Source organism: Dasypus novemcinctus, chromosome 8 (assembly GCF_030445035.2).
Source record: "Dasypus novemcinctus isolate mDasNov1 chromosome 8, mDasNov1.1.hap2, whole genome shotgun sequence".
Classification (NCBI taxonomy): domain Eukaryota; kingdom Metazoa; phylum Chordata; class Mammalia; order Cingulata; family Dasypodidae; genus Dasypus; species Dasypus novemcinctus.
This window is the reverse complement of record NC_080680.1, coordinates 47,181,372-47,203,119: the sequence shown is the minus strand read 5'-3', so window position 1 is coordinate 47,203,119 and position 21,748 is coordinate 47,181,372. Positions and strand designations below refer to the sequence as shown.

Sequence of the window (21,748 nt, the reverse complement as noted above, 5' to 3'; positions counted from 1 at the left end):
ATTATATTGATATTGATTGCAGTTGTTTCATGGGTGTATACAGATGTCAAATTTTATCATATTATACACTTAATTAAAATAAAAGTCATTGCCTTTTTCACTTTCCTTCTCTGAGTACACAGTGCTATTTTCCAGAGGTTAAATGATTCATGGTGATGTCATCACTCTTAAAACTTATGGAATGTATGCCCATGTTTTTTGTTTTAAAATTTTGTTTTACTTTCAAATATGGTAAATATTTATATATATAACCAGAGGTATGCTAGATCAGGCCTGTACCAGTTTACAAGAGCTGATTGCGCACATCTGTTCCCAACTCTATGTTTAGAGATGTCATGGTGATAGCTTGAGCTTGATCATAGTACAAAAATTTATAACACAGAAATTGGCAAACGGGTAACATTGTGTCCTGCTAAACCTGGAGAAAGATTCATCATCCCAAAAGAAGAAAGAGGGGAAGGCCCTCTGGGAAGACCCCATGGGACTGCCGCAAACCATCCTAAAATAGGACCAGTTGAGATTCTGAAGAATGAGGCACTAAATGCCAGGGTGATTAGCCCAAAAGCATTTATTAGGAGAACTTATGTACAGAGAGACAGCAAGAAGTTCACCTGAGTGTATCTGTACCTATGGCAACTGCTTCTACAGGTTATATATGGCTGAAGAACGAAGGTGGCTAAGTCCCAGGGACTTGCAAACAAGTATTAGGAAAACATCTCAGTATGTGCTCTTTTCTCAAAACAAGAAGTGCTTGGGGCAGGCTGCACTCAAGTTTCTAGCAGCCAAAGCTCAGCATGCTTCCATGGTGTTATGAGAAGGTATGTCTGAAAAGGGCAGGGGCAAGGTCAATCCTTGGTCAGACAGGAGATGCTATAGGTTTCACACATGCTACTACAAATCAGGGCTTTTTTTTTCTTTCTTCCAGACAGCTGTTAAGCATTTACCAGCTTACCACTAGCTATAATCTATGTAAACTAAAACTCATTGGAATCCTTCATTTTTAGTATCTACAAGGATCCTGAGACCAAAAAATCTAAGGATGACTAAAGTACAGGATTGACAATGAAAGGGAAGACTAACCTTTATCTAGGGAACTAGAAAGTATTACAGAGAGAAAAGCAGAAAGAAAATAAGATTTTCAGACACCCCTATCAAGAAAATCTTTTGTATGGATTCATACTTTAGCTGCCTTCACCAACTGCTGTGACCACCATTCTGCTATAGGGCTTATTGTTGACACAGCTTTTCCCCCAAGACCAAGAGATCCTGGGGTTGAATGGTTAGTTCCTTCTTGAATTTGCAAAGCCCAAAGAGCTACTATGAGGGATAGGGTTGTCACCTCCTCTGGCATACACCACGGATATCTATCATTTTATTTCCCCCACAGCTACTTATGGATGCAAAAAAAGCTAACTTTTAAGGCACTGCTTGGAAAAGAGCAGCTCCAGACAATGTTTTCTGGAAAATGAGTCCTAACAGCCACAAGTGGGGTAAAAATATGTTTGTATTAGGTTGAGTCAACCACCAAGATACCAAGATCTGATACTTTTACCATCAACTTTCAGGCAACTAGTATGGAAGAACCCTTAGAGCCAGCGCCCTTTCCTTCCATATCTTCAATGCCAAGTTGAGTCTATGTAAGTGACTGTACACTTCTGACTATTAATATATGTATGGGGCATAACTGTGCAAAGGCTCCAACATCTCAATTGAGAGCTTTCAGGAAGGGAAATAGCTTAGGGCCTTTTCTTTTTTAAAAGATTTATTTTTTATTTATTTCTCTCCCCTCACTGCCCCCCCCCCCAGTTGTCTGCTCTCTGTGTCCATTCACTGTGTGTTCTTCTGTGACCGCTTCTATCCTTATCGGCGGCACCGGGAATCTGTGTTACTTTTTGTAGTGTCATCTTGTTGTGTCAGCTCTCCGTGTGTGCGGCACCGTTCTTGGGCAGGCTCACTTTCTTTCGCACTGGGTGGCTCTCCTTACGGGGCACATTGCGCATGGAGCTCCCCTACATGGGGCACCCCTGTGTGGCACAGCACTCCTTGCGCGCATCAGCGCTGCACAAGGGCCAGCTCCACATTGGCCAAGGAGGCCCAGGGTTTGAACCGCGGACCTCCCATGTGGTAGACGGACGCCCTATCCACTGGGCCAAGCCTGCTTCCTGGCTTAGGGCCTTTTCATCTCCACTCTATAGAGGTCTGATCACTTCTAGCTAAAAATAAGAATGTGCTAGCATATTTCAGTTAGCTTCTTCAGGTCTATTTCTGAATATACATTTTTTCTTCAGTGCCAGCTTTGGCTAGAACATCATCCCAGGGGTTCACAATGGTGCTGTGTCCCCAGGTGACACAGGAAGCTTGGTCATCCCAGGCTGGAGATGTCATTGCTACATACACCTGATTATCAACGGCCTGGCACTGCTAAAGCAACTCCCAGTGGGCTGGTCTAGTGGGTCAAATTAAAAGCTCCAGGATACCCCAACAGCTGGCAGCCTCTCTGTACAAAGATTTGTGCAAGCTCTGCAAAGTGGATGTTGTAGCAGATGTCCAGGCCCACTCTGCAGTAAGGATTATCAAATGTGGAGAAACTTTCACCAGGACTCAATGTTTGAGATTCTTGAAATTAAATTTCCCCAGGAACATCAATGTTAAACAGATGAATCTTTCTGTACTTTACTGGTAAAGTTCCATCAGACCCAAACACAGCACAGGTGTTATATAATTTCCCAGCATCCTCTTTAGGAATGGACCCTCCAATGAGATTTATGCTACACTCCTTTGCTATGTCAGAAAGCTTCTGTGTGGACTCACCAGGAATTTTTAATGCGTTCTCAGGAAAATATTTCATGCCATATGGAGAATTAAAGCAATCTGGCTGAAAAACTATTTTGGCTCCCTGAGTAGTGGCCTCACAAATGAGGCTGCCACAAGCTTGAGTGAGGTTATCTGATTTGATGAAAGAAACTTGAAGCTAAATGAGGGCCAAGCGGAAAGTGGTCATGGCTCTCCTGGGAAGCACCATCAGCGGCCAACACTGAGCAGAACTCTCGAGGGCGAAACCACAGTGCCGTGAGGGGGGAGGCCAATTTTGCTTTATACCCTGAGTTCTGTGACACCTAGCAAGTCACCAAATCTGGAGGTGGTCTCAAGTTACAGAATGTAACTCAAATCCAAGAGAAGAAATGAGCAGAAGAAATGGTAAATATATGGATATAGAGAAAAAGAGTCAATAAACCTATTTTTCTCATTTCCTCTCAATTTCTCAAAAAGATATAACTACATAAGGCAATAAAAATATAATCCACTGTGTTGTTGGGTTTATGACATATAGATACATGATAAATGACAACAATATCTCAAAGAAGGGGACTGGTAAAGTTGCTGTATTTTACTGGAATTAAGTCAGTATTAATCTGAAGCATAATAAGTTAAGATTCATATTGTAATTCCTAGAGCAAACCTTAAGAAAACAGCACAAAAAAGATACAAGAGATAAAGAAAATAGCAAAAGAGCAGATGTAAACCTAACCATATCAATAATTGCATTAAATGTAAATGAATTACAAACACTCTAACCAAAAGGCAGAGACTGGGGGAGCAGATGTGGTTTAAGCAGCAGGGTGCCTGCCTCCCACATGGGAGGTCCTGGGTTTGGTTTCTGTTGCTTCCTAAAGAAAATGAGCTGATGCAGCAAGCAGGTAGCAGATGTGGCTCAAATAGCTGGGCACCCACTTCCCACACAGGAGGTCCTAGGTTCAGTTCCCAGTGCCTCATAAAGAAGTTGAGCACACAGCAAACAGATGGCAAGCAGAGACAGTGAGCAGTCAGACAAGGGTGCCATCTCAGGAGGGTTTGGGCGGGGGTAAAGCAGAGACTGCCAGACTAGGATTTTGGGGGGTTTGTTTTCTTTTTAAGCAATACCAGGCATTGAACCCAGGACCTCATACATGGGAAGCAGACACTCAACCACTGAACTACATCTGTTCCTCAGTGAAAGTTGGCTTTATCATTTATCTGTTTTTAGGAGGTACTGGGGATCGAACCCAGGACCTCACACATGGGAAGAAGGCACTCAACCAGTTGAGCTACATTCATGTCCCCACAACAGGTTTTAAAAAGCAAGATCCAACTATATGCTATCTATTAGAGACCCACTCCAAATTCCAAGACACAAATAGTTTGAAAGTAATAGAATGGAAAAGGAGAGGTCATCCATGTGGTAACCTTAAGAGAACTGTAGTGGCTACATTAATATTAGACAAAACACATATTACCAAAAGAGAGGTATTTCATAATGCTAAGGAACAAAACAGACAAGATACAAAAGTTATGAATGCATGCAAAGCTAACAATGCAGTCCTAGAACACATGAAGCAAAAATGAATACAGAAGACTTGAACAACCCTGTCAACCATTTTAACCTAATATTTAGAGAACACTCCACCCAATAATAGCAAAATACACATTCTTTAGAAGTGCACATGGAACATTCTCCTAGATAGAACGTAAGCTAAGCCATAAAGATGTATCAATGAGGTTTAAAAAGATCAAACCATTCAAGGTATGTACCCCAACAATGGAAGTAAGCTAGAAATCAGTAACAGAAAGAAATTTGGGAACATTTCAAATATTTAGAGTTATTAAATATCACATTTCTAAATAACGCATGATTCAAAGAAGAAATGACAAAATAAATTTTAAAATATTTTGAACAGAATGAAAACAAAGTTGCAGCATATCAAATATTATGGGCTACAACTAAACAGTGCTTAGGGAGAAATTTATATCTACATGCCCATATTTAAAAAGTAGAAATGTTCAGTGGGAGGTCCCAGGTTCAGTTCCTGGTGCCACCTAAACACGACGAGTAAAGACAGGGAGCTGATGCAACCAGTAGGTGCAGCAAGCTGACAACAACAATATGATGCAACAGGAGACACAAAGAAAAGCACAACAAAGCAGGGAGTGGAGGTAGCTCAGGCAATCAAGCGATCAGGTGCCTCCCTCCCACATCAGAGGTCCCAGGTTCAGTTCTGGGTGCCTCCTGAAAAGAAGATCAGCACACAACAGACAAAGCAAATGCAAACAACAAGGGGGTGGGGAGAAATAAATAAATCTAAAAAAAAAAATCAAAGTGGCTACCTACAGAAACTTGTGTTCATAAATTATGTCTAGAACAGCACTATACTATATTTCTCACAATTTGGGTCAGCAAAGAATTGTGAAAAGATGATTCTATAACAGAGGGATTCCAAATAGCACTTGTGGTGTACAACAAACAGTAGCTAGTAAAGGTACATAAAAGTTGATTAAAAGACCCATAAAATGTACTCAAATTATTCTTAGACTTTTTTTAAATGTTTTCATAGTTGCAAAAGTAAGCAACATTTTACATATAGCAGTTCTTTTTGGGCATTACAACAACCAACTTACATTTTTAAATGCACTCTCACAGGGCTAGTCTTTCCCATTTTAAAAACACACCTCTCCATATTTTAAAATTAGGAAAAAAAATAGGTTATTCTCTACAAATGGTCTGTATGTAAGTTTGCATGTAAATTGGTTGCCTGAAACTCAATAACACTAACTGTTAAAAATGGTAGTACACAATAGGCTGTAGTAGCACCATGGGCCAAGTACAAAGTGGCCATATGACACACAATGGTTTCTTGTTAAAAAAAAATTTCAAGCAAGCAAATCTTGCTAAATCCTTTCATCTCTTTGAACATGTCTCTCCGTGCGTCCAAGTGCCCTCAAGCAGCATTATGATTTCAACTACATAAAACTCTTCTTTAGATCTTTAAAATACACTTTATTCTACAAAATTACTTGCATCTACAACCTCCCTAAAATCAAAGCTGAAAGCTTTGAAATGTTCTCAGTACAAACATTTTGAATCAATTCACTCTATATTGTGTGGGAATAACATAGGTATTTTCACTTTTAAAACAAGTTAATCTAAATTTACCTTAGGTAGTTAAAAAATTTTTTACTCTAAATCAAAGCTGCCATACAGAATAAGGAAGAGGGAGACTGAAGCTAGAGTCTGGCACTTGTTCCCCACTCACCCCAGTTACATAACCATAGACCTTAGAATCATTTGATTTTTTAAAAATGATTAAGTTGAGGCCCAGAGATGAAGGTTCACGTTCATATCGACCTGTAGTATGCAGGTAGCCTCCCTTAAGTTATTCCTCAGTTTCATTTCATTCCATACTCCCAACGCACAGATTCCCAAAAATCTAACTTTTTTCATACTGAATCTTAATAGTAGTAGCCTCAGAATTTCTGTGAAAAGGAGGAGCTGTGCATAGGGTGGGACTCTGAAGTAATTTTGAAGGTAAGGAGCATAAGTAAATTTAAACTCCAGGACTACTTTGGATTTATAAAGTATCTAAATCCAAACTGAACAACAGATAGTAAGAACAGCCACAATAATCCTAACAAAGTTGAGACACAATTTTATGTTCCTTTTACAGGGGAATAAAATGACCTACAAGTTTCTAGTCTAGTCATCCCTCATATTAAATTTAGTTTTGTCTAAACTCAAGTAAGGCTTGCCTATTTTAGAGGTAAGGAAAAGTTAAAGTCTAGGCATTACAAATAAAATTTATAATATTAGAGTGAAATTATGTCCTAGTTCAGAAAAATTAAAAATCAGGTTCTAATTATTTTTCTGCAAGTGCTTAAAAGATAATAGTTTCATGTACCTGAATTAAAAATATTCAATGGGCAATTGGCAAATACAATGTAAATTAGTAACTCATTTAAGAACCAAAAGATATACCATATACATATTCAAAACTGCAATCATGCACCAGACAATAATAATCACTTTGCTGGCAATTATAATTTTATAACAGTTTTATTCTGACATATATATGGAAATTAGACTAAATAGTAGAATTAACTAAATCTCATCACCAGCTTTATCAGGGCAGTGTGTGAAGACAGTCAAGAGCATTATATGCATTCCAATGGCAATATACAGAAATTTAGGGATTTAACTAAAGTTCACATAGTTCTAATGAGGCCAAGGTCACAACGTATCTCAACATGGTTAAGCTAGCTTTGACGAGACAAAAACTTCACTCTGACATCAATTGGTATTGCGTTCTTTAAAAAAGAAAAAGAACATTTTTAGACTCTGAATTCTGTAGCCTTTTATAGATGGACCCATAGCAGCATCTGCGGAAAGTAAAGAGTATCCCATCCATCCACACTTATTTTTCAAATTATTTCTCCTATCTACTCGGTAATTAAATTCTAGATACAATTAAGAAAAAGACAAACAGGGATCACAGAAAGAAAAAACAATTTCGTCTCATCCCCAAGCGTTATTATTTCCAGGTGTTAATACCTGAGAATAGCACGGCCAGATTTGAGTTTTACTTCTCCCTACACTTCCCCTCACCCCCTACAATTCCCTGAAGAGCATAAGAGCAGCAGAGAAAAGGACCAGCCTGAAAGACGGAAAAGGACATGGGCGAGAAGTTGGGTAGCCAGATCTTCAGTGAATAATGAACTCTGGATGTAATTTCTAAAACTAAGTTATTACGAACCTATCAAGCCTGGCACCGGGAAAACCCAATAGGTTTTCTCTAGCTCCAAAACTAAAGCAAGAAAGGGTTGGGACCACCACAGCGGCCAGATTTCTAATTGGGGAAAGTTAATACAAATTCATTCTTCGAGGAATGGGGGAAGGGTGGTGAGGGCAAGTCTGGGCTCGGTCGATCGAGCGAGCGGGGTCTGCCTGCACAGTGCGCCGCTGCGGGTTCAACGCAGTGAGTCGCAGGGATTTTCGGCAGCAGAGACTTCGTCCACCCCAGCGGGTACGTACAGCCCAGGAAGGAACGGAGACGCGGACGGGGAAGGCAAGATGTCTCGCGCGAAGGGGCAGGAGTCAGGGGCCCTCTGTGGAAGTTGGGGGCGGGACAGTGCCGGGGCGCAGAGGGGGAGCGGCGAGAGGCGGCGGCGGCTCTACTTACTCGGTTATACCAGATGCTGAGGCGGGCCGGGGCCAGAACGGCAAAGAAAGCCCTCTGCGGGTCGGACTGGACGTGGAAAGGTGCCTCGGCCGGGTTCCCCAGAGGGCAGAGCAGCCTCTTGGGCCACCCGCTCAGGAAATACATGGTCCGCACCGACCCGCCGACGCCGCGGCGCTCGGCGGCCCCCGGCCCCGTCCGTCGCACTCAGCGGCCCGGGGCCGGATACCCGCCTTCCACACCGCCACCGGCCGAGTCGGCGGCAGCGGAGGCAGCAGCTCGGGACATCTGCCCGCTGGCCGGGCCGGGCCGGGCCGACGCGACGTTACGCGACGACAGCACCCCGGCGCTGACGGGGCTGACTGGGGGGGGGGGGGGAAAGGAAGGGGAGGAAGAGTCGAGACAGCGAAGGGGCGGGAGGAGTGCGGAGGCCCGCCCCGGCCGCGGCCCCGCCCCTTCCTCGGGCCGCGCGGGCGTCACCACGGCGCGCCGCGTGGGTCGGACCCGGGAGGGCGGGCGCGCGCGCGCGCCATGAAAACTCGTCCTGTCCGCGCTGAGATCTGTGCAGATTTCTGAAGCACCGCCCTGAGCTTCCCAGGGGGCCATCGATTGCGTCACACGCACGCGCTTTTATTGTCTTGCTCCTCTGCCCCGCCCACTTGCTATCCTGAGAGTGTTGTCAGAACCTGGAGGGTGGGACGGCCGCCAGTCATTCCGAGGCAAACGGGTTGAGCGTGGTGATGCGCAGCCTGGTGTAAAGCACCTTTGCTTGGCCTTGCCAAGTTTGACTTCAGTCGCGGATTGGTTGGGCCTCCGGTAGGGGTGTGCCTGGCGTTACAACGTCTGTGGGAGGGGGCTTGGAGGGTGCGCGAATCACGTGACATCCCTTGTTAGCGTGCCGGCTCAGCACTCAGGCCTGTGGCCTCTGTGTGGGACAGTCGGGACCTTAAGCACAGCAGGACACTATTGTGAGCTAGGCCCTGCAGGGAGAGCTGGCGATGAAGCCCCCTGCCGTCATACAGCTTACATCCTAGTAGGGACCTTTATTCAATCAATCAATAAGCCACCTACCCTGAAGGCCTGAGTCCCGTCTTTTTGTCCCCCAAGAAGCTCTACATCAGTGTATATTTTTGAACTCAGTTTGAAGGCATCTGCCCGTTATCCTCTACTAATCGTAATGTTAGAGAAGACTGTCTACGTTTTTTTGCACCCTCGGAGGAGCAGGTGCTGCAAAAGATGCGGAATTAATTTTAGAGTTGGAAGTGGACCTTTGAGAGCCTGTAGTTAAGCATTTAACTTTGGACGCCAGGACTCACCTTTACAATAACTTTCTTTTAAAGCGTGGGTTCTTAATCAAGGGTCCACGAATTTCAGGGGGTTCGCGAGCTTGAATTGGTTTTCATCTGACTGGCAGAGGGGTCCATGGAGCAAAAACGGTTAAGAATCCCTGTTTTAATGTATTAACCCAGTGATAACCTCTGACTGGAAGGATAGGGGAGGAGCAGTCAGGAATAGAAGTAAAATTTGTTCTCATTGCATGTCTTTGTTGTACAGTTTTAATTTCTTTATATTTGTATTTTTAAATTAAAAAATAATAACTCAGGTCTTAATGTTAACCCACAAAAAAAACTAGAAACAAACGGCAAAATGTTTTTTTTCAAAAATATTTTATTGTCTTTTTTTAAAGATACATGGATCAGTCCAAATGTTACATTAAAAAATATAAGGTTCTAGTTATACCCTACTCCCCACCCTTCCCCCCACTCTTCCCGCATCAACAACCTCTTTTCATCAGTGTGGCACATTCATTGCATTTGACAAAATTGTTTTTGTTAGTTAAAAAAGTCACATAATTCGTTTCAGATGTAGCATTGTGGCTAAGAAAATATATGGATTTCAGGTTATAGAAGAACCCTGGATTCCACAAACCAAAGTTGAAACTGCCTCATTACTCACCAGCCTCTTGTGGTCAGGCTGTATCTCCTTCCTAGTCCCACTACATCCCCTAACCCCCACCCCTACCCTCACACCCAGCACAGCAGCCTGGAACTTGGTTATCTGTGAAAATATGTCAGATGAAACAGTTGAAGAAACCACAATCCAGCTGTACTACACCAGTAGATAAGGAGGCAAGAAAGGTTTCTTGACCTGCCAATGTAAAAGTGTAGAATAAAAATTATAAAGATGCATTATACTTTCATTAAACTTATTCCGATTAGGTTATGTTCTTGGCAGAAAGAGAAGAAATGAAAATTTGTGCATCAATACTACTGGCAATTTTACTGAGGGTGTATTTGTCCCAGCTTTCCCTGAGAGGGTCTTTGTTCTCCAGTGCTTCATAAATGTGAGCATCTTACCGCACTTCTGGGCAATTTAAAGAACTCTGTAATTTTTATTGCACTCAGTTTTCACCATAATTTGCTGACTTTAGAATCTAATTCCCTGCCACATTCCTTTGTAGCATTTAAGTTTTACAATGTGTTTTCAAATGCATGACAACTTAATTCTACAGTAAATTTATAAGGAAGGTAATATTGGCATGATGTTATTTTCACATTCTTAATATGGAAACCGGACTGGAGAGGTTTAGATCTTGCCTAAATTAAGACCTGGTCTTCCTTCTACAGATCCAGTGCTCTTCAGACTGTTTGGATTGGATTGAATTGTGGTATCTGTTCTGGACAGTTAAAGGGGAAGGGGAGGCTTATCCTGTGGACCTTTCTTCCTAAAATAAAAAAAGTAAAATATCTGATTCTCCAAAACCCCTTACTAAGACTTAAGATTTCCCCCCATTACAAAACCTTATGGACGGAAATTCCCAAATTTCAAATATCCAATTTTCAAATATTAGATTCTAACTTTATTTTGTAAAATATACTAACAATTTCCATGCCTGGACCATTCCCTTCCTGCTCTACCCACCCTACCAACCTTTCTAGTCAAACTTACTGGACTCCAAACTAAAACTAAGCTGACAAAAATTAACAGGTATATATCATCAAAATGACAGACTTTTTTTTTATTACAAGAAATAATGTTGATGAGAATCAGGGAAACAGAAGTACATTTACACACCATTGGTTGGAATATCTTTTGGTGCAAATTTCCTAGAGGACAGTTAGCATTGAATATTTTTTTTTTAAAAAAGAGGTCTTAAAAAATATGCCTATCCTTGGACCCAACACTTTCCCAGAATTAGTGCCAAAGGAAATAGATATGGATGGGCATAGAGTTTTAGCTTTAAAAATGTGCCTCACAAAGGTGTATCTAGTAATAAGTTGGAAATCATTTAAATCCCCCCAAAAAACATTATAGTCCTTCCTTACAATGAACTATCTTGCAAAAATAAAAAGTTATGTTGGAGAAGAATATTTAATTATATAGAATTAGGTTCACTATATAGAATGTACAGTATGTACATTATGTACAAAACATGTACTATATGATCTCATGTTTATAAAAAATGTTTATACATGCCCAAGAAAAAAAATTGAAGGAAGTACCTCCAAATACTGGTGTTTACCCCTGATTATGGGTGCTTTTTATGTTCTTCTTTGGCCTTTTTTGTATTTTCCAAATTGTATGTAATGAAATCACATTCTTTTGTAATGAGGGAAAATGTTATTTAAAACAGACTTAAGTTGTTAATGATTGATAATGTCCCACTTGCCCTGCTTTCAATAGGGCCTGCAATGCTGGCAAGTCAAAGTGAGTAGAGGAGTAATATGGAGTTTCAGGCACAGTCCCAAAGCTGGCAAGAGAAAAATGTGGAAGAAAGGCATCCTGAGTCACTGAGCTAAAAGTAGACTCTGTGTACTTTTACATATATGCACAGGCTTCTGATGAACAGACCAGAGTTGGTCAGATTTTGGTTCTGTACACACCGTTTGTAATGTTTAGGGATCTTTGTGAGAGCCTACAATAATGTTCACTGAAGTTGGTACTGCTTTAGAGTATGACTCTTTAACATTCTTTTAACATTCAACCTTACTACACTTTAATTATATGCAACTGATGTCTTTGCTTATAGGCTTGTCTCTTAGCATTTGTCCCCTACTGAAAAGTGGTAGTGATCATCTCAGCTGAAATAATAATGATGTCTGGGCTTTGCTTCACAATAATCTGGGGGTAAAGGTATATATGAAACAGGATTGGCCCTGCGTTGGTGATCTTTGAAGCAGAATGATTAAATTCATTGTGCTTGTCTATCCGTTTAGTATATATATATGCTTGACATTTTCAATAAAACAAAGTATAAAAATTTAAATTAAAAAGAGCATCTCAGTAGTTCTAGTCATATGTGACAAACCAGTCCACCTTGTCCACAATCCTCACAGTTCACGGTGTTAAATATTACTTGGGATAATTTAATTAACCCTAAAGCCAGGAAGGCTAATTATCAAGAAGCCTTCACAAATGCAGACGGGACTCTCTGGGTTAAAGAATGAACATAAACTAGAAAATAAAGTGAAGAAACCTATTGTTCCTAACAAAGGAAGAGTTACCATTTTTTCCCTTCACTTTGGTCTTTTTTTCAAATGACAAACTGGTTGGAGACAGACTTAATTCCACTTGAATTAGACAATAATAACAATTGTTCTATTTGACAAAGTCTCAACCAGCTTTCCAGTATTAAAAAAATGCTCTACCTGGATTTTCTGTGTATTATTTCTCTTATTAAAATAACCAGAGGCGTTAAGAAGAAGTTTTTTAACGCTATAGACAGTAGAGAGTTCACTGAATTCTAATCAGATCTTTCTCTCTCCCCTCCTCCCTCACACACACTTTATATCTCTGTCTGGACATACCTTTATCATTTTGACCAAAAATCATATTCATTGTTAGCCTTTTATCTCCTATGTTTATCCATGAGTTTAGAGTCAGATTTAGTGCCCACTTAAAACAAACCGGAAGTATATAAGAATTGTGACCTCCATCCTATTATCTATTATTATGTTTTCCACTATGTTTATTCTGACAATTTCAAAAATCATAAATCCCAAGTGGATGTAATTCTAGATATTCACAGGTTCCATGCAAACCAAAACCTTAATATTAACTATTAATATATAACTATTGGATTCTATAGCAGTCCAAAATACTTAAAAAATGACAAAACTGTTCTTTATCATTACTTTTTTTCTTTTTTCACTTTTGCGCATTTTATTTTATTTCATTTTCATTGTGGTAAAATAAACACAACATAATGTTTCCCATAGCCATCTTCAAGTATACAATTTAGTGGTGTTAATTACATTCACAATGTTGTGCCACCATCACCACTATGCATTACTAAAACTTTTCCATCATCCCAAGCAGAAATACCCTACCAATTAAGAGTTAACTGCCCACTCCCTGCCAAAACCCCTGCTTCTGGCAACCTCCTTCTGCCATCTATTTTCTGTATCTCTGAATTTGTGTATCCTAATTATCTCACATTAGTGAGATAATACAATATTTGCCTTTTTGTGTCGCACTTGTTTCGGTCAACATGATGTCTTTTTCATTGTTTATCCATGTTGTAGCATGTATCAGAATTTCATTCTTTTTACAGCTGAATAACATTCTATGGTATGTCTATATTCCATTTTGTTTATCTATCCATCCACTGATAGACACTTGGTTGCTTCCACCTATTGGCTATTGTGAATAATGCTGCTATGAACATTGGTATACAGATGTCTGAGTCCCTACTTTCAATTCTTTTAGGTATTTACCTTGAAGTAGAATTGCCATACCGTATGGTAGTTCCATACCTAACTTTGATGAACCACCAAGCTGTTTTCTACAGTCCCTGCACCATTTTATATTTCTATCAACAATACATTAGGGTTCCTATATCTTCACATGCCTCACCAACACTTATTTTGCATTTTAAATAATAGCCATCGTGGTGGGTATGAAGCAGTATCTCCTGATTTTGATTTGCATTCCCTAATGGCTAATGCTGTTGAGCCCCTTTTTGATGTGCTTATTGGCCATTGCATCGGTACAATAATGAGTTGCTATATGGTACATGATGGGAACACAGGCTCGGGCCAAAAAGAGACTCCCAGGAAATCACTGCTTTACTGCCTGCACAGAACAAAGGGTCCAAAAAAAGAGATGTAAAGATCCCACCTTGGCCAGTCCCTCAAGAATGCCAAATGTTAGGTAAAGGTCAGTGGATGGTATTCGACACACCTCTCTTTGTGTCAGAGATGAGAGACCAACTGTGGCTCTTCCCCAGGGAGGCCAAACTTCATGGCAACTCCACATTCCTATCTTCATGTCAGAGATGAAGGACACCTGCACTGCCCAAGTGCTGAGCTTTTATACACTCTAGGCCCAGGGGAGAGTGCTCTGCCAATAAGCAACCTTTGCGCCCCAGCAAGCTGCTGGGACTGGTTAAGATTTAACATCTCCCCCAGCTGCCTGCAATCTTTTGCGAAATAGAAACATACCAAACAAGCACAATGGAAACATAACAAGCACCTGCACATGAACAAGCTAGTGTGGAAAAGGAGGGGGCATAGGCAAGGCTGGGAGATGGCCTCTGAGTGTGTCCTTGACTTCCCCAACAATAGCTTCTTTGGAGAAATGTCAAGATGGCTCTCTGAATTATCACTAATGGGGGTCGCCATTGCCCCAGCTGAGTGGGGTTCTAGGGGGCCCAGAACAGTGGATAGACCTTCCCAGAAAGAAGTAGGTTCTAAGACAGGCCCTCCTGGTGGTCCTACTTACCCTCTCCGCACTGTTTTTCTACCCAGCCATTCACACAGCCTTTAATTTTTTTTATTGTTTATGCAAAAAAGTAAGGGAGGAAAGAACTAGTATTTATCCTTTTCCATAACAACTTTTAAGACAAAAACATGACTGTCCTTTCAATAAGAATTCCTTAGTTCAAATGAAATTACATGGTTCTCATGCTCAAGGCATTTTTTCCAAATGTTTTTCTCTCCTCACTCAGGGAAGATCAGACTTTGGGAAAACGCAAGCTTTCATTAAAGCCCAGCCATACAGGATAAAAAAGCTGGGTGGGTCGTGCTTAGACTTTACTCTCTTGTAAAATATCTCTAATTGAAAGCAAGAATGAATTTTGGGAAGAAAGGGAGGGGGGGATGGAGAGCCCAGTGAGACCACATAAACACAGCAACAAAGAAAAACTTGAGAAGAAAGTTATATATTTTTTAAAAAACAGAAAACACTGATTTTTCAATTGAGATGATATCTGAAAAAATATATTAAATTGATTCTAAAACCATCACCAATTTTGACTATTATAATAGAAATTCTTAAGGATTTGAAGTGTTTAGCCATTAAATTTTACAGACTCCTATTTTTAAAATGTTGCCTTCCTTAATAAAAATAAACACATATCTTCCAAAAGTGACACTAGAAGTAGAATCTCCACATGGGAGGAATAGCTGGATCTCAAAGTCCCCTTAGATTCATCTTCCCCTTGGCCTGAGGTACAGGACACTGCCCTCCATCTCCTGTCCCCCTTAATATTGGCCTAAACCAGGAGAATAGATAGGTTTGCTTCCAAGAGCACTCCCTAATAAACTTCCTGTGTCCCAATTTCTATCTCAGAGCCTGCTCCCCCGAGATCTAATTTCTGGCAGGTACCCATAGACAAGGTGTACAACCCTAAAAACTTTAACTCCTTGTCTTAGTTTGCCACAGGCTGCCAATGCAAAATACCAGAAATGGTTTGGATTTTACAATGGGAATTTATTAGGTAAAAAGCTTACAGTTCTGAGATTGTGAAATGACCAAATCAAGGCATCATCAGAAATGTTGTCTCACCAAAGGTCAGCTGCTGGAGATCCTGGACATCTGCCACATGGCAAGGCACAATGGCAGCTCATCTCTGCCGAGTTCTCTACCTTCCCCTCTACGCTCACTTTCTTCCAGCTCAGCTTTGGGCAATCAGGCACACACTTGCCTCTCCCCTCTCCTCCAGGCTTAGCTTCAGCTTTGGGCTCCACTGCTGATTCTAGCATCCCGCCTCTAGCTTAGCCTCTCTGGCTTTCTCTGTCTTTCTGCGGAGGCAGGCGATTCTGGAATCCTCTCTAGCGTGGCAGGGTGAAATGGTGGTGGCTCTCTTTCTCTTTGTGTCTCTGCATGTTTCTCTTGTTTATAAAGGACTCCAGCAAGAGGACCGAGACACACCCTGGGTCACACCTCACTGAAGTACTCCAGTCAAAGGCCCCCAACTGAATTCAATCCAATCAAAGAGGCCCCACATCCATTGAAAGAAAAGTTTCAAACTAGTGCACTCATCAAATCTATATCTGAAATAGAAAGCCAAAGCAGTCTATTGTCTGTGAGTGGAACACACACACACTTGCTCAGTTGATTGGTGGTGTTAATGATCACTCTTGCAAGAGGAAATTTGCCTATTTCTCTTCTGAGGTCTCTACATAAGCATATCAGAATATAACCCAATAAGTGCAATATTTGTAAAATTGTGGTTTGCAGGGCCATTCCGTTATAAACTATTTTAGAAATAGAGTCAGAGTAAGTTAGTAAAAAAGAAAAGGTTGAGTGATTCAATAAGCTTAAGTAGAATTGAAACAAGTAATGCTATACCTCTTTGTACAAAGACGCCGTTATGGGTTGAATTGTGTCCCTCAAAAGATATGTTGAATTCCTACCCCCGTGTACCTCAGAATGTGACCTTATTTGAAAATAGGGTCATTGCAGATGGAATGGTTCAGATGAGGTCATGGAGAAGGTTGAGCCCTAATCCATATGGCTGGTGCCGTTCTAAGAGGGGGAAAGAAAGGAGAGTAAAAGGCCATTTATCAATGGAGGTAGAGATTGAAGTGCTGCAGCTACAAGCCAAAAACTCTACAGATTGCTGAGAAGCCACCTGAAACTAAGAAAAGGCAGGGAAGGTTTCAGAAGGAGCATGCCCTGCTGATATTTTGATTTTGGTCTTCTAGTCTCCAGAAATGTGAGAGAATAAATTTCTGTCATCCCATTTGTGGCAATTATTAGAGCAGTCCTAGGAAAATAATAGGCACATTCCTGAAAAATTTGACTATGAATAATATTTTTATAAATTAAGTTATATTTTAAAGTCAGTAGTGGAACTAACCATTTGAAGATTTTTATGACAAGTAGTCTTGCAGAGAAAAAATTGTGAACCTAAATCACTACCTTCCAATTTGTTATTTAATAAAATTAGGTTTTCATTCTCTAAAATCATTTAAAATAAACTCTTCATTGTGGAACATCTAAAAAGCCGCAGCAAAACAACAATTACAAAATTGCATTCAACTCTAACGAATTACCCTTGGACCAATGTTTTTAGGTACAGAGAGAGAAAAAATCATTTCAAGTTATATATTGCTATAAATGTTCTTGATGAGATTAGCTAAATTCTTTCCAAGTGTTGGACCTTTGTATGTTTTACTATTGTTTGAATAAATGCATTGACAAAGGCTTATCATTCTCTCCCTATAAAAATTCTAGTATTTTAAACCTTCATCCTACTTAGTGTATAACTTTCATCCAATATGAGTGACCAAGAATAGAAAAAAGAAGTTGAGGAATTTACTTGTTTTCTTCAGCCAAACAGCATCATTTCCCCCCCCAAATTAGCAGTCACAGGGTAACCATGGACAATGTGATATCATGTTCAGAGAGAGGATTGAGAACTTGGCTTTATCTCAAAGCCAACAATTCACATTTAAATAACATGAACATTTGGATGCAGAGCTCAAGTTCAGATAAAATTATATAATCATGATTCAGGGAAAATCAGACCTAAAATTGCGTCTATCTGAAGTGGGATGAGGAATTTCCTTTTTAGATTAAGAATATAGGGAAAACTGTTTTGCAAAAACTTACCTAAGCTTTCTTATGTGATGTCATTAGAGGCCACAGGCATAAATATATGGGTCAGGAATGTCACTTAGAAAGGAAGCATGATTTGTAACCAGATCTAAAATACTGAACAAGCACTCTCCTGAGAAGAATTTCAGATGCATAAAAATAGGTTTCTAGGTTATGTCACTTCATTTCTCTAGACCTATTAAAATTCTCATCCGAAAATGGGTAATTTAGACCAGATTGTTTATATGATCCCTCCCAGTTCTAACACTTCCTTAATTTATGATTTTAAAGAAATCTGTCAAATGCCAGACTTCAGATGCAAATGGAAACCCATTGACTAAAGAAGGGTTTGAAACATCTGGGAATGAAAGGCCAAATTCTAACTGTCATGGAGTTAATTGGAGAACTCATCAGAGCAAAGACTATGAAAAGCCTTATAAAATTCCAGTTCTTATATAGTTTGGTGTAGGCAAGGTCAAATTGGCTCCATTATAATGTAAGTAGGCAAAACCTTAGCTGGAGAGGAGCAAGTAACACACCCCCATTGTCCTTATAACCAATTAATTTTAAGAGATGGGCTTGTGTGAATGTTTGTGTGTATACATGTGTGCTTGTTTTCTGTTATAATTTCTCGTAGGGAAAGTATATTTGCAATTAATCTGAATTCCAAATTATTGTATTTTTACAATCCAATGAAAGTTTAATTTTAGTCTCTTTTAAATTAAAATAAAAACAAAGGATCTTTTTAGGGGTCTCATGGCATTTTAAATTAAGCAGCTTGAGGAATGATAGTAATAACAATTAGCCCACCTGTGATGACATATTAATAATTAATTGTAGCATTTATGTGAGTAGTTTGAAAGCCTTAGTAGATTTTAAAGTGGACAATATTTTATGGAAGAAACTAAAGCAATTTTTGAAAGATTAAAATTACTCTTCCTGGGTCATCAAGAAAATCACCTACAGACTTCTTTACAGAAGCACAACTTCTAGAAAGTTCTTCCCACTACACATCAACTAAATCCTGGGTAAACATACTTTATATGCACTGCTGGTCTTGAAAAAAAAAAAGGGCATTTCCCAAGGTAACAAAACAAAACAACAAACCAACTCCTGATCTGAAGCTGGTGATATGAACAAGAAGTAAAAACAAAAGGTGGTTTCTCTAAGGTCAAATGCCGATATAATTGCTGTAACAGAAAATTAAACTATTTGCTGAAAATAAGATTCAGGAGTTGAATTAAAAACTTCTCTATTAAGCCTGGGACATTGAGAGAAGGTTGAAGTGCTTCCTGGCAGAAACAAATAGTAATAATTCTTGGGAAAAAAGCATTCTCTGGCTATATCACTAGTATTTCCACAAATTTTTATCAACTAAATATAAGCTTGCAATCAAGATCCCCAAACACACTTGAAAATAAAATTGCTATTAATGAGGATTAGCAGATACAACAAATATTTACTTTAGACATTGGAATTATCAGATAAAAATGATAAAATAACTATGTATGAAATGTTTAAGAGAGTAACAAAATCACAGAAGTGAGCAAGCAAAAGGAGAGATTTGAAAAAGAACTACATGTAGCTTCAAGCAATGAAAAATGTAATTATTGATTTGAAGGTCAATATATAGCTTAAACAGCAGATTAAATGCAATGGAAGAAAGAATCAGAAAACTAGAAGAAAGAGATGAAGAAATTACCCAGAATGCAGCAGTAAAAGAAAAGACAATATAAAATATGAGCAGTTGAGAGGTAAGAAGAAAGAATGAGAAGGTCCAATGTACCCTAATGGTAGCCTTGGAACAGATGATTATACACACACACACACACACATACCACATTTTGTTTATCTATTTGTTTGTTGATGGATGCTTGTTTCCACCTTCTGGCTATTGGTAACAATGCTGCTATGAACTTTGGTATACAAGTATCTCTTTGAGTACCCATTTTCAATTCTTTTGGGCATATACTTAGGAATAAAATTAATGGGTCATTAGTAGTTATATGTCTACCTGTTTGAGGAACTACCACACTGTTTTTCATAGTAGCTGCACAATTTTACATTCTCACCAGCAATGCATGAAGATTCCAATTTTTCTACATCCTTACCAATAGACAATAATAATAGACAATCTCATTGAAGTGGTATCTCATTGTGGTTTTGATCTGCATTTCCCTAATGGCTAATGACGTTGAGCATCTTTGCATGTTCTTATTGGCTATTTGTGCATCTTCTTTGAAGAAATGTCTATTCAAGTTATTACCTCATTTTTAAATTGGATTTAGTCATTTTGTTGTTGAGTTGTGGGCACTTTTAATATAATCTGGATATTAAACCTTTATCAGAGATATGATAAGATATATCCAGGTCATGAAGATTTATCCCTGTTTTCTCTGATTTATATGACTTTAGATGTTATATTTAGGTTGTTGGTCCATTTAGAATTAATTTTTGTATGTGGTGTCAAGTAAGGATCAAACTACATTCTTTTGTATGTGGAAATCCAGTTGTCCCAAAACCATTTACAAACAATTTAAAACATTTCTTAAAATTATGAAAACTTTCTTATTAATAAGTCATAAAGCAAGTCTCAACAAATTATAATAAATTACTATATAGTCCTCATTCTCTGTCCAGAATATAATTGCTAGAAGGCAATAACAAAAGATAAATTTGTAAAAGTCCTCATATATCTTTGAATGTTGGGGTGGATTGTGGAAAGATGGTGGAGTAGAAGGATCCAGGAATCAGTCCCTCCACCAAAACAACTATTGAACTCACAGGAACTGTCTGAATCAACTATTTTGAAACTTCAGAATCTGGTGGAACACTATGCAGCATCCAAGGAAGAGGCTGATAAATTTCTGTAAATCCAGTGAATTTCACACTCCCTGCAGTGGCCACCATCCCCCTGCTTTATGGCAGGGAGCAGTGGGGACTGAAGCCTGGGCTCCTGGTACATCTTGCTGGTTCCAGGGTGGGCTACAAGGACCTAGTCCTCCAAACTCTGGGGATGTGTGGTGTGGTCTCTGATCCCTGCTTCTGATCAACTAATTCGGATCTCTGGGGACTGGCTCTGAAGGTGACTATTGTTCCAAATCTCTCAGGTAAAAGTGGCAAAGGGCTCTTAAAATCAATACCCATAATCAAAACTATGGAAAACAGTTAAAGGGCTGTAGTAACAGGGTGAGAAGGTGAATCAAGAAAACAGCAGCTTCAAAAGCCATAGAAGAAGCTCCTGGTGCCAGTGCTGGACTCCTTTACCTCCTCCCCAGTATGGAGTGGAACCAGCCTGTGGTCCTACTGTGGGGCCCTGGTCCTGTTTCAGAGGGAGTAGGGTAACCCCTATGCACGTACTGGGATACTTGTATATCAGTGCCAATCCATTGGTGGATGTCTGAAAGACTGAGCTCAGAAACTTGTCTCAGGCCACCCTCCCAGAATTTCTCCCCTGGGGTCAAAGAAGTAGCTTGCAGATGACAGAAGCAGTGTGGAAAACAGTTGGGTCACACAGGCCTGGGGAAAGGGACTGCCTGCATTGAGTCATGCAGTGGAACTCCCGCAAGGGGGTGAAGATCTATTTCGGGGGAATTAGACAGGGAATTTGAACTCCTTGAACTGTGGACAGGGAAATTCATAGGGCTACAAGCAACCTCAAGCCCAGGAAGGGCAACAGGCGCCACACAAACCCAGATAAGACAGGTAGGACCTTGCACTCACATTCACCCTGAGCTAATCTTGATAGGAGGGCTAAGAGAACAACAGCAAAGGAGAGCTAATTTGCAAGGCGAAAGGGGCTTTTACACTTTGGTTTGTATGTTTTTGTTAGCTCCCGATACTCAGAAAAATCTCTGTCCTATCACTAGATGGATACATATTAAGGCACAGAGAACTCAGGGATTTAATCCCAGAGTTAACACTTTAAAATGTGCAGT

General features: G+C 39.9%; 1 protein-coding gene and 1 pseudogene across 8 annotated transcripts in view; both read right to left on the bottom strand.

The window, feature by feature from the left end:
- The window catches only part of RIC1 (RIC1 homolog, RAB6A GEF complex partner 1), a 145,076-nt gene extending 136,622 nt beyond the window's left edge, over positions 1–8,454 (bottom strand). For 4 of the 8 annotated variants that reach the window (XM_004457388.4, XM_058301818.1, XM_058301817.1 and 1 more), the window contains exon 1: positions 7,989–8,400. In XM_004457388.4, the coding sequence (XP_004457445.1) occupies positions 7,989–8,132 (144 nt within the window). In that variant the 5' untranslated portion in view covers positions 8,133–8,400. Of the gene's footprint in view, positions 1–7,988 lie in introns of all 8 variants that reach the window. The other 4 variants (XM_004457386.5, XM_004457387.4, XM_004457389.4 and 1 more) reach the window with 4 other exon arrangements.
- Positions 2,168–3,022, bottom strand: LOC101430777 (omega-amidase NIT2 pseudogene; annotated as a pseudogene).
- Positions 8,455–21,748: the final 13,294 nt, after the last annotated feature.